General features: G+C 32.2%; 1 protein-coding gene and 1 non-coding gene across 2 annotated transcripts; both read right to left on the bottom strand.

Moving 5' to 3' along the window:
* Positions 1 to 5,792: 5,792 nt before the first annotated feature.
* Trnar-ccg (transfer RNA arginine (anticodon CCG)) lies at positions 5,793 to 5,865 on the bottom strand. The gene has a single exon. It is a non-coding gene; the product is annotated as a tRNA-Arg (tRNA).
* An 833-nt stretch (positions 5,866 to 6,698) lies between these two features.
* On the bottom strand, positions 6,699 to 7,214 carry LOC149886572 (protein GVQW3-like). Its single transcript, XM_090090550.1, has one exon. It carries the CDS (start codon positions 7,212 to 7,214, stop codon positions 6,699 to 6,701), a length of 516 nt encoding a protein of 171 aa, XP_089946676.1.
* Between the last annotated feature and the right edge of the window lie 4,809 nt (positions 7,215 to 12,023).

Raw genomic sequence — 12,023 nt, 5'->3', positions numbered from 1 at the left:
TATTTTTTTTCTTTAATGGGTCAATTGTAATATTATGTATATTCAACGGGTCACAGAGCGTCTTTAACATACAGTTATAGTAACTTTTATACGTAAAGAATGATTTTTCTTTTTTAACATTAAAGCTAAATACAAACAGAACATTGGTCGCATTTTATCCCGCTCATCTGATCTCCATTGAACATAATGTCAGTGTGCCTTAACTCATTCCATTCATTAACAAAATCTAACAAACATTCATTAATATTGCCTGGTTTATGGTCACTGTAAAAGATAGCAATAATAAATTTATCAGAATTATCAAAGCATGCAAGAATTGGCCACATCTGCATACTTGATGACTTAAAAAAAGAAACTCCATCAATATTTATTATATTATTATATACAATATTTATTGACAACTTGATAATATCACCAATAAATTTTTTTTTTACTTAGAACACTTTTAATTCCTTTAAATATTCCATATGATGCATAATCCCCACCACATTTTCTTTCTATTGGTATTTTTTTTTTTTGGTGTTTTTAAAAGAGTTCTTGGATCTTTAGGAAGAGAAGAACCGTTTTCACGAAGGATAGATAAAAATTCATCAACAGATGAACGAATCCAACAATTTCTAATTGCACATTAAGCAAGCTTTTTATTTAACGATGACATTTCACCCTCATTAGAATCATTACTACTGTAGCAATTTGTATTGTTACTGTCAGATTCACTACTGGTCGGATAACAATCATCAGTTAAGTATGAATTATCAAATGAAAAAATATTGTCTGACATACTTATACTCTCCGATAATTCATTGTCACTATTCACAGAGCATAATTCATCAAATGAAGGTGAAACAGTTGTAGAACCAAGCGATGTTGACTTTTCTGTAAAGAGAGAAAAATCAATCACATATTGTTCTACAACTGTCTCATCCTCAATTGATGAATCTTAAAGTGCATTTACTTTCCTATTGATACCTTTCCATTTTTTTACATTGAATGCCATTTTAAAAAACTGAATTTCAAATGTGAGTTATGCTGAATTTTAAAAAAATACCACGATTATTAAATAAGATGTCTGCTTTCAAACCATTTTAGAAATATTGCTTAATAAAAGGTGATAATATATAATAGGTGATAACGTTAAATTTTGTTTTTTTTTTATCAACATTCACTATATATATATTTAAAGTTTAGTTGCTATTTTGGAACAATTATTTAAATAATTTTTAACGTTCATTTCTAGTCCGAGAACGGACGAACGACGTTTTGGCGTATAATGTACATACATTGTACGTACTTGTGCCCGCTGGGTCGGTATTAGAATGTGTGAAGCACTGATCTCTATAATAACTGGATTGGGCATCTCTAATATCAAAATTGACGCCAAAATCGCCATATTGGAAAGCCCCAGAACGCTGCAATCTGATATGTGTATTTAAAGCGATAAGCCGAAAAACAGAACTTAAAGCATACGGGATTTAAATTTTTGGGGCTTTCCAATATGGCGATTTTGGCGTCAAAAAAATTGAAGTTTTGCTCGGAGTTGCGCTATCCAGTTATTATAGAGATCAGTGGTATGAAGTGATCAACGTTAAAATACGATAATAATAACATGTATTTGTCGCGATAAATTGCTGTTGCAACAACTCATTTTGGTGGAAATAAAGGAGAAATATGTTTTTTTTTAAACAGGTTTTGGTTTTAGAAATGCTTTTTATTTTTGTAGTAAATTTTTGAGATTATGGCTTTCACAAAAAAATGCTGATCTATTCTTTCCCTATTTTCGAATTGTTATTGTTTTCGTATATTTAATTCATATTGTGCCATTTCTATGTGGCATTGATTGAGCTTTTCGATAATATTTCTCTTCGTCAACTTCTTTAACGATATAATTTGATCTAGTTTGTTATTAAAGACAAAACTTGTAATAAAGTTTTATTGTAAATCTAGAACCAATTTATATAATCAGTTTAAAACAATACCATTTTCTGTTTTGTTTATAATGGCGCCAAATCACAATGACTATAAAGAAAAAAGGCTTGCTTGATTTGTTTCAAAGAAACAATAAAAATCACGAAAAGCTGATTGATATTTCATGAAAAGAATTGATCTTGAGACTACATCTTGCAACAAAATGGCCACACAATTATACCATCGGGAAAACCTTCAACTTTAAAAGTTAGGTAATATTTAATTTTGGTTTGAAATCAGGTAATTTTACCTCTTTCCTGCCCCCTGGTATAAAGTTTCAAAGGAGGAAATGTGAGTTACGAATGAAACTTTAATAAATTGAATAAAATCTCTAGGGGATTTTCCTCTCCCTTACTATAATGCAAAAGTGACGTAATCGTTTTTGTTTGTATGTGTTTTTCTTTTTCCAAAACGCTGTGCAGAATCAGAGAAAGTACAGAACAGCCTTGGAAAACAGTTAAACTCTGTGCTAAAGTTTCAAAGCGGGCAGTTTAAAAAAGCCATTTTTAAAAATTTCTTGACAATAAATAAGTTAGATCAGATTTAGAAGATTAATCTTGAATGAGATGCATGTCAAACTTAATAGGTCAGTAGTGAGGACATGTATCTCATTCAAGAGATATTTCTGCAAAATATCTCTTGAATAAGATACATGTCAAACTTAATAGGTCAGTATCAGCATTTCATTCGCTTCATGCATGAAGAAATCATGTTTTAGAAATGTTCATCAAGGTGAATTAGAGAAAAAAAAAACACACCAAAGAAAACTACTTATATCCTTAACTCTAAGTGAAGCTTCAACAAAAGTTCATGGTCAAGTTGAATATGTAGAAGAATATTTAATGCTTTTTGTCAGAAAACCTTTTCAAGCCAAATTTTTTTACTTGAGATTACGCCAATTCCCTTCGCTTTTGCTAATAAAAAAAAACCTCTTTAAAAAAAAAAAGTTTTTAAAAACCCTCAACAAGAGGATCACTTTTTTTTTATTCTTAGCTAAGAACAAGCTGCAGCAACAGAGAATATATTGGTTATCCATTATAAGAATTCGGAAGAACTAACTAGTTATGTGCTGCCTGAAAGAGAACACTTAGTGTTTCATATCATCAATGATCATAATTCATCATTGATGGTATGAAATCGTTTGGAATTGACGAGGTAAAAGATCATTTTCGAAAACGATCTTAACGTTATTGATAAATTATAAAGAAAGGATAAAACATCAAATTTTACGCTAAAAAAATAGCAGTCAAGCACTTAATGATCATAGCAATTTACTGGAATCCTGCAAAATGTTTCTGTTAATCAAACTCTATAATATCTTAATGTTTTTGCTGGAATCCTACAAAAAATATTAAGATATTTTAGAATTTGATCAACAGAAACAATTTGTATTTCATAACTTCATGTGATCTTACAGTAATCAGCTGTGTGGAATCTCATTGCAGAAAATATTTAATATTGAAAATCTCTCTTGTACGAAATTAAAGTATTCGAAACAAATGCAAAAATTGGCCGACAATACATGAAACCTAATTAAAATTTAATCCTAATGAGTTTTCTCAGTATTCGAATAAGTTTTTAAAATTAAAAAAAATAGGAAAGATTTTGAATCTAATCATGAAAATCATGATATCATTGATATCAAATCAATAGACTCAATTGATTATATTGCAAATCAAAGCAGGATATTTATTCTTGATCTTTGCCTGTATTTTGGGAAAATATAAGTAAAGCTCAAGAAAATGTGTTATTTCTTCTCTATAACTTAAAACCATCTGTTTATCAATCACAGCTTTACAAGAGAATTCTGCCCCAAACCACGATGTTTGCAGGGAACTGGCTCTAACCTCAACTGGAATGATTTTTTAATTTATCGATGAACCTGTCATTGTATCTGTTTGGTTCTGGCTAAACTATGAACGCCTTTTCATCAGAATAGACAATAAGATTGTCATGACCACTTATAAAGTCAAGAAGCACTGTAACCCTTTGCCTCCTCACTGCTCTGGTTTTGGTACTGACCATTTGTCCTCGCCTCTTCACAAAGATTTTTATTCCAAAATCTTCATGAAGCAGTCGTTACATTACCTTTTTGAATACATTAGGATCTCTGACAAATCTCTAAATATTTCTATTAGGATTTTATTGCATCTTGCAGTCAACAGAGTTGCTTAATTTCTTGGTCCTAAAAATTTTTTTCAAGTCCATTTCTTTCTCAAATCAGATCCACTGCTTTCTAAGTCTTTGAGAGCCTTGTAAATGTTAGCTCGGCTCAATTCATCACTTACAAGTTTGATACATTGGCTTTTTTTTTTCAATCAGTTTTCCGAAAGGTTTTTTTCATCTCTTTTCTTTCATTAACTTTTCGCTTTGTACTACTTTCTTTCATTTTGAATCAGTTTTTAATTGAAAATGATTATTTTTTCGCAAAAAACATAGGCGGCTTACGTAATTTCGCATATATAATGTAGAAGTTTATACTTTTAGAAGTTTATCTTTAAAAATAAGGGAATTATTCATTTATTAATAGAAAAATTTGTTTTGGAAAATTTCATTTGTTTATAGTATCTCGAACTTCTGGGCACAACTCTGTAGATGCATTGTTTCGGATAATTTTAAAAAAATTTAATGACCTCTCATTTGTTCCTTAATAGATTTATGCCTAAATTAGTAATTCACTGGAGGAATTTAATTTTTTGCTTCAGTTTGCTAAAGCGGCGTTCATACACAACAGACACAGGTCATAGCCAAGATATGCTCACAATTCAAAATGTTTATCACAAACGACTTTGTGATAAACATTTTGAATACCACAGTCATGATTCCTTTGTAATATTTCAAGGGGCGTATTCAATTCATCATATAAAAATCTTACCTGTGATTCAAAACTCTCCATTTCTTATCGAAATTCAGCGGCGTAATAGTTTTCGTTTTATTTTATTGCAAGAATTTTACTTTGATAAATCAACAGGTGTATTTGATAGATAGTTAAAATAATTGCTTGCCCTACTCTTGTTGTGGCACTCTCTTAACTTTTCTTCCAATATTGATTTGTAACAGTCACAGATAGCTTGAGGATTCCAAGATTTACTTTAGTCCCCAAATAAATATCACAACATACTTCTTAACAGCTTGGTTATAATTTTGTGTCCTTTGAAATCACAAAATTCACTCGAGCATGTGCAATATCCACAAATGTAACAAAAATAGTTCGCTGACAGATATCTAGAAAAATATTATGACAGGTGGTTATATACTTGTTAATTTCCCTAAATAATAAGTAAGGTTAAACAATTAAAGGAAATAAATTATTGTTGCGTTGTGTAATGATAACAAAATGGTAGAAAAAACTGAATTTTGTAAATAAACGAAAAAAAGTTATTAATGCTACGTTACTCATCTTTTTCAATTAGAGCAATTCGTATTTTTAATTTACAGAATTATTTATATTTTCAAAATTTTAGTGTCATTTTTTTTATATATTGCGTTAAGCCTGTTTGGCCAACCAACCCAATCAACAGACCTTGAGATAAGTGATAGAGAAAAGCTAACATTCGCATCCAAGTTAATAGAGATTTTTTCTTATAAAAGTCAAATTTTTTTAAATTCATAGATTTGCAAGAGCCTGTTTTTATCACGCATGCGCTGAATTTTTAAGAAAGCGAATGATTTATGACGAGAAAAGAATACACAAATAATTAGCTCAACAATTTATAATTTACTGGAGTGAAAATATGCTTAAAGATAACTCGATTAAAATCGTTTAGAATAATTCCCTTAGTAAAAAAAAAGTCAAAAACCTAATTATCTAGAAATTCAATTTAAATCGACCCTGATGGGACTTGAACCCACAATCTCCAGCTCCGGAGGCTGGCGCCTTATCCATTAGGCCACAGGGCCAACCACTCATATTGTGAACTTAATTCTATAAAAAAAATTTTATTGAAAAAATTGTTTTTTGGAAGAAGTTACAAATAGATTTTTCTTCTGTTTCCGGGAAATTGTCTTTAGTCTACGTTAGAGATATAAAATAGAAGTCAAATGTACGATTCGTTTAGTTAGGTTAGCGAGAAGTGACAAAACATTAATTTAGTTTTTTAAAAAAAGAAGATTAACACTTGACAAACATACATACGAGGTGTGTTCAAAAAATACCCGGAATTTTCGTTTTTTCGAAAAAGTATTTATTTATTCGTCTACATTAATGTTGTCTCCTTCAAAGTAGTCCCCATTAGATACTATGCACTTGTGCCAGCGCTTCTGCCAATCCTTGAAGCACTTCTCAAACTCGATCTTTGGGATAGCCTTTAGTTCACTCAGCGATGCGCTTTTAACGTCATCTATGCTTATGAAACGACGGCCTTTTAAGTTTTTCTTCATTTTTGGGAATAAGAAAAAGTCACACGGAGCCATATTTGGTGAATATGGAGGTTGGGGCATGACCACGGTATTGTTTTTGGCCAAAAAATTACGAACAAGCAACGACGAGTGAGCAGGTGCATTATCGTGGTGCAAAAGCCATGAATTGTTTTGCCATAAATCGGGGCGTTTTTTTCGGATTGCTTCACGTAAACATCGCATAACTTCAAGGTAATACTCCTTATTAACCGTACGACCTTGTGGTAAGAACTCATGATGAACTACGCCATTATAATCGAAGAAAACAGTAAGCAAAACCTTAACATTTGATCAAACTTGACGTGCTTTTTTCGGTCTTGGTGATTCAGGGTGCTTCATTGTGACGATTGTACTTTGGTTTCGACGTCATAAACGTACACCCATGTTTCATCACCAGTTATGACCCTTTCAAGCAAACTTGGATCGTCATTGACGTCATTTAGTAGCTCCTGAGCGATGTTCAAGCGATTGTTTTTTTGGTCGAAATTCAGCAGTTTTGGAATGAATTTTGCTGCCACTCGTTTCATGCCCAAAACATTTGAAAAAATGTTATGACATGAGCCAACTTCATCAGCAACTTCTCTTATTGTGATTCGGCGATCATTCATAACCATTTTTTCCACTTTTTTCACGTTTTCATCGATTATTGACGTGCTGGGTCGACCGGAGCGTTTTTCATCTTCAACGTCTTCGCGGCCATCTTGGAAACGCTTAAACCACTCGTAAACACTTGTTTTTTTCATAGCAGACTCACCATAGGCTTTTTGTAACATTTCACACACTTTGTTACACTTTATTTCATTTTTTACGCAAAACTTAATACAAATTCTTTGACTCTTCAGTTCTTCCATTTTTTAAACAAGCAAAAATCGCCGAGCTCATAAAAACACGTCGAACCTTAGCGACTACTACAGACAAAGTAAACAATGAATATAGCTGAGCTTTTTATCATACTTTAGGGGCATGTATACCAACACACAAAAAAAAAATGCTGACAATCGGACTCTTTAAACTCGGGAAAATTAAAAAATCCGGGTATTTTTTGAACAGACCTCGTACATTCAGTGGCGTAACTTCATCCTAGGGGCTGGAAGCATGGTATTATAGAGGCGCCCCTCTCTCTCCCTTCGTCCTTCTCTCCTCCCTATCCTCTCCCATCCCTTCAATTTTCCCCTACCTCTCCCGTTCCCTCCCCGCGTTAGACGCTACACTGTATTATAAAAATACAAAATACCGAATACAATGAAGACTGACATATTCAAAAAAACAAAAAAATCGTAAGCATTTTTGTTTGGTTTCTCATAAAAATTTACTAACATTGAACCTCTTACTTACTCTTACCAAAAGGTAAAGTACTGGTAAATTTCATGAGTTTTCGGCGGGATTTTGCGTCCGCAAAATTGTCAATTGTCTGGTCTACGTTCAGGTCGCGAAGGCGCTGACTCTTAATTGACAGCATTCCCAGAGGATTTAGCCGAACCTGACACATTGTGCTATGCAAGTATGTCTTAATTAACTTTAAGCTCAGAAAAACTTCTTTCCGCGCTTGCCACCGCTCTGCTAACTTCCTGACTGTCCTAACGTCGTCAGTTTCACACCGAGCGTTAATTTCAGTAGCATCATTTGGTCTCAGAGTTCGTCAGAAATATCATCAGCATACTCCTTCACAAGAATGTTAAACAGTTCCAGCAGTTCGTCGACATTCTTCTCCATTATGATCTTCAGTTTTATGCATTAGAAAAGTGCGTCAGTATCTCGCAGGGACTGGAAGCGCACTTTAGCTGGCTAGTGGTTATGTTGATAATTGTGTTGAACACTTCAACCTGAAAGCGTTTCTCTGGCGACTCAAGCCTAGCATCTCTCGAAAGTTCGTCGAAGAATTCTTTCACGCGGGAAACCCGTTTGTTATCGGTAAAGTCGCACTTGATACCTCCAACTCTTGGCCAGCACCTTGGCACTGGATAATGTTGTTTTCCAATTACTTCGCAGTTAGCCAAGCAAAATAGTGGTGGTAGACAGATCACCTGACTTTGACTTGCATTTCCTTAGAAATAATGCCTAATGGGCCTAATATCTGAGAGAGTAGAACTACAATTACGACTGAGGAAAAGCATTCAAAATATTGCTAAAAGTCAAAAGCGAAATTTCTCTGGCGAATCAAGCCTAGAATCTCTCGACGAACTTTCGAGAGATTCTAGGCTTGATTCGCCAGAGAAACGCTTTCAGGTTGAAGTGTTCAACACAGTTATCAACATAACCACTTTTGAGAAGACGAATTAGACGATTGAGGCTGAGCAGAGAAATAGCTACTGACTTTTAGAATCTTTTACTAAAGTTTGCCTTGTAAACTCCTTATCAAGTTTTCTGCGTGCAGCACCACTAAGCTTTCGTTTTTCATACATACATACATACATACATACATACATACATACATACATACATACATACATACATACATACATACATACATACATACATACATACATACATACATACATACATACATACATACATACATACATACATACATACATACATACATACATACATACATACATACATACATACATACATACATACATACATACATACATACATACATACATACATACATACATACATACATACATACATACATACATACATACATACATACATACATACATACATACATACATACATACATACATACATACATACATACATAATTCCATCTACGTACTTTTCATCAAAAAAGTCTAAAAATTGTTTGAACCGTGTCCCATTTTCCCTCAGAGGAAATAAAACTTTTCCTATAAAACATATTTTATTTGTACTCAGAAAGGTTTACATTGAAGGCTTGCCTAGGGTTTGTATGCCTCCGCTCCTTGAGGATGTTAACAACCAATTGGAGGCGCCTTATGGAAGGGTGAAGACCTATTTATCCTAAACTCCTTACTCACAAAGTGTGGAAATTGCAATGAGACTTGTTTTAGAGGCATTCGGTTTTGTGTATGGAACTGAGGCTAGGTATAAAAAACTATGCTAAGGATTTCAGCTGAAAACTTGAAAATTGACGCATCTTAATGGAATGTTTTGATTATGAATAGATTTAGACGAAGAAAAAAAATTTACGTCAGAACAACAACAACAAACAAAAAAAACACTATATCATTAATATTTATTAATGCCACAAGCATCCGATAACCAACTGAAGGTATGTAGTACACAATATTGCCTATTGGCATTCGAAGATTGCTGGATTTCCTTGTTCATTCATTTGATAGTTAAATTTTAAATCAAAACAACAAAAAATGAAATCGGTTTAGTTAGTGAGTTAAAATAATGCAAGATTTAAGTTCTGTTCTAGCAACCATTTTCTCAAGAAATGTCTCATTTGCTAAAAAATGTCTCATTTGCTCAAGAAATATTTTTGATGCTAAAAAGAAAAAATCATTTTGGAAAATCTTCATCTCTTAATAATAAATCTCCCATCATTCTACTCAATAACAAAAAATTTTTAGAAAAAAATTTCAGAAGTTTCTCATTTAAGCTTCACTTTTCATAACTTTCTAAATATCTCCAGTTTAAGAGGAACAAGAAAAAAACTTTTCCTGATCAATACAGCATTGATATATAGTAGCCTACAGACGCAAAGAGTTTTAGATTCTGTACTTTTCTATATATGTAGGCTTTTATTTGGCATTTTGGGATTTTTTAACTACTATTTATTACATATTTTAGTATATCTATTTTAGTATGTCTATTATTCGAACAATATCAAATTAAAGAAATACACTACCATCTCACTAACAACAGTTTTTGCAGGGTTTTGATTAGTTTAATTTGGCTTGAGAGCTGGTGAAACTCGGAAAGAGAGATACGGAGAGAGTGGATTAAGGAAGGGCAAGAATTATGGGCACTTTGCCTTAATATGAGAAATCTCTTTTATTTACAAAATCTTCTAGCATTCTCTATTCACAAAATTAGTTGAGCACGGAAAGAAGTCGAATAGCATTTTACGTATTAAGTACAGCTTTTTTTATTTATTTTTGCCTATATCAATATAGTTAATTTCTGGAAATTCAGATGAGATTGCATCAGAATAAACAGTTTGAACCTTATAAGTTACTCTTTTTTTTTTTTAAAAAAAAAAAGAAGAACCCTAAAAGCACTATTATTATAGTTCAAGGTATTGAGTTTTGAGACTTGCTACTTATAGATTATGGTCGCTGATCTCAAAATAATAATTGAATAGCGTATTCTGTTTTGTGGGTAAAAAAAAAACCTCGCCGCCATCTCGATACAAAAATTTTATGAATTTATTGTATCAAGATGGCGGCGAGCTAAAAATACAATATAATTATGTATAGTTTTAAAAAACTGATAAACGATTCACGGAAAAATGAAAATGAAAAGTAAGCTGATAAAACTGGTTGTTCATTCTATTATTGGAAATCAAAATAGTTTTTTATTTCTATGGTAATGGTTTCCCACCTTTTCTGAACCTAGGGTCACTTTAATTTAGGTGGAGGATATGAGGGTCCGCAAAATAAAAAGTAATTTGAATTTTAAAGTAAGTAAGAAAAAATAAGAATACTTTACAATTTAGATGAATCTTTTTCACTTAATTTTACAATTTTGATGAATCTTTTTCACTTAATTTTACAATTTTGATGAAACTTTTTCACTTAATTTTACAATTTTGATGAAACTTTTTCACTTAATTTTACAATTTTGATGAAACTTTTTCACTTAATTTTACAATTTTGATGAAACTTTTTCACTTAATTTTACAATTTAGATGAATCTTTTTCACTTAATTTTTGTATAACAGTGTGCGCAACATAATTAGACAACTTGCTTATGCATTTTTTAAGTTGAATACAAGAAACAGTAACGAACTCAGCTGTAAACCCGCGCTAATAGATCATGGTCAAGTTCTCTCCTTCCCTCTGCGCGCGCTTCGGTTAATTTTGTTAACTTAAATGAAACTTGTTAAAGTGAAATAATTACTCAATGCTGTGTGCTAGAAGGTTAATAACACGACCGTACAGTGAACAGCAATTGTGTTTACATACAATTGAAGACTCCACGGGAAGAAACGGCTTTTTATTAACGATTTTATATTCTTGATTTTTGTAACTAGACAGCAAGAGTGTGTACACACTGTATGAACAATTAGCTGAGTACAATGAGCTCATTGTACTCAGCTAATTGTTCATACAGTGTCTACATATAGCTGTACTCAAGAGTACTTTGCAAAATAGCTGTACTCATGAGTACTTTGCCAAGCTGCATTATCTACGGATGTACAATTCCAACTGGGTTAAAAAGTGTCCACAGTTTAAAAGTAAATTTTTCATTTCTCAGGTGCGTAATCTTAAATTCTTTGTTTATCTAAACAGCTTTTAAAACTTGTACCCTAAGCTCTGTTTTTAACCAGCTACTTGTATATTTATAACTAAAGGTTTCCTAAGATTGAAGAAAGAATTCGGTTAGTAAACTTAAGAAAATAGTTAACTATACTACACTAATTTCAGATCATTTCTATTAATTTATCATTGCTTTGTTTTTGGGTTATTGAGCACTCTTGTAGAAAAAATTACACGTGGATTGGCTTATTGACTAAAGCAATTAAATTGAATATAGTGAAGAAAACGTCTTCTTTTTAATACTTA

This window comes from Hydra viridissima, unplaced genomic scaffold, assembly GCF_058129835.1.
Source record: "Hydra viridissima isolate aposymbiotic clone 2 unplaced genomic scaffold, HvirCarnegie_v1 scaffold_6, whole genome shotgun sequence".
NCBI lineage: Eukaryota > Metazoa > Cnidaria > Hydrozoa > Anthoathecata > Hydridae > Hydra > Hydra viridissima.
This window is presented reverse-complemented; position numbering and strand designations above follow the sequence as displayed.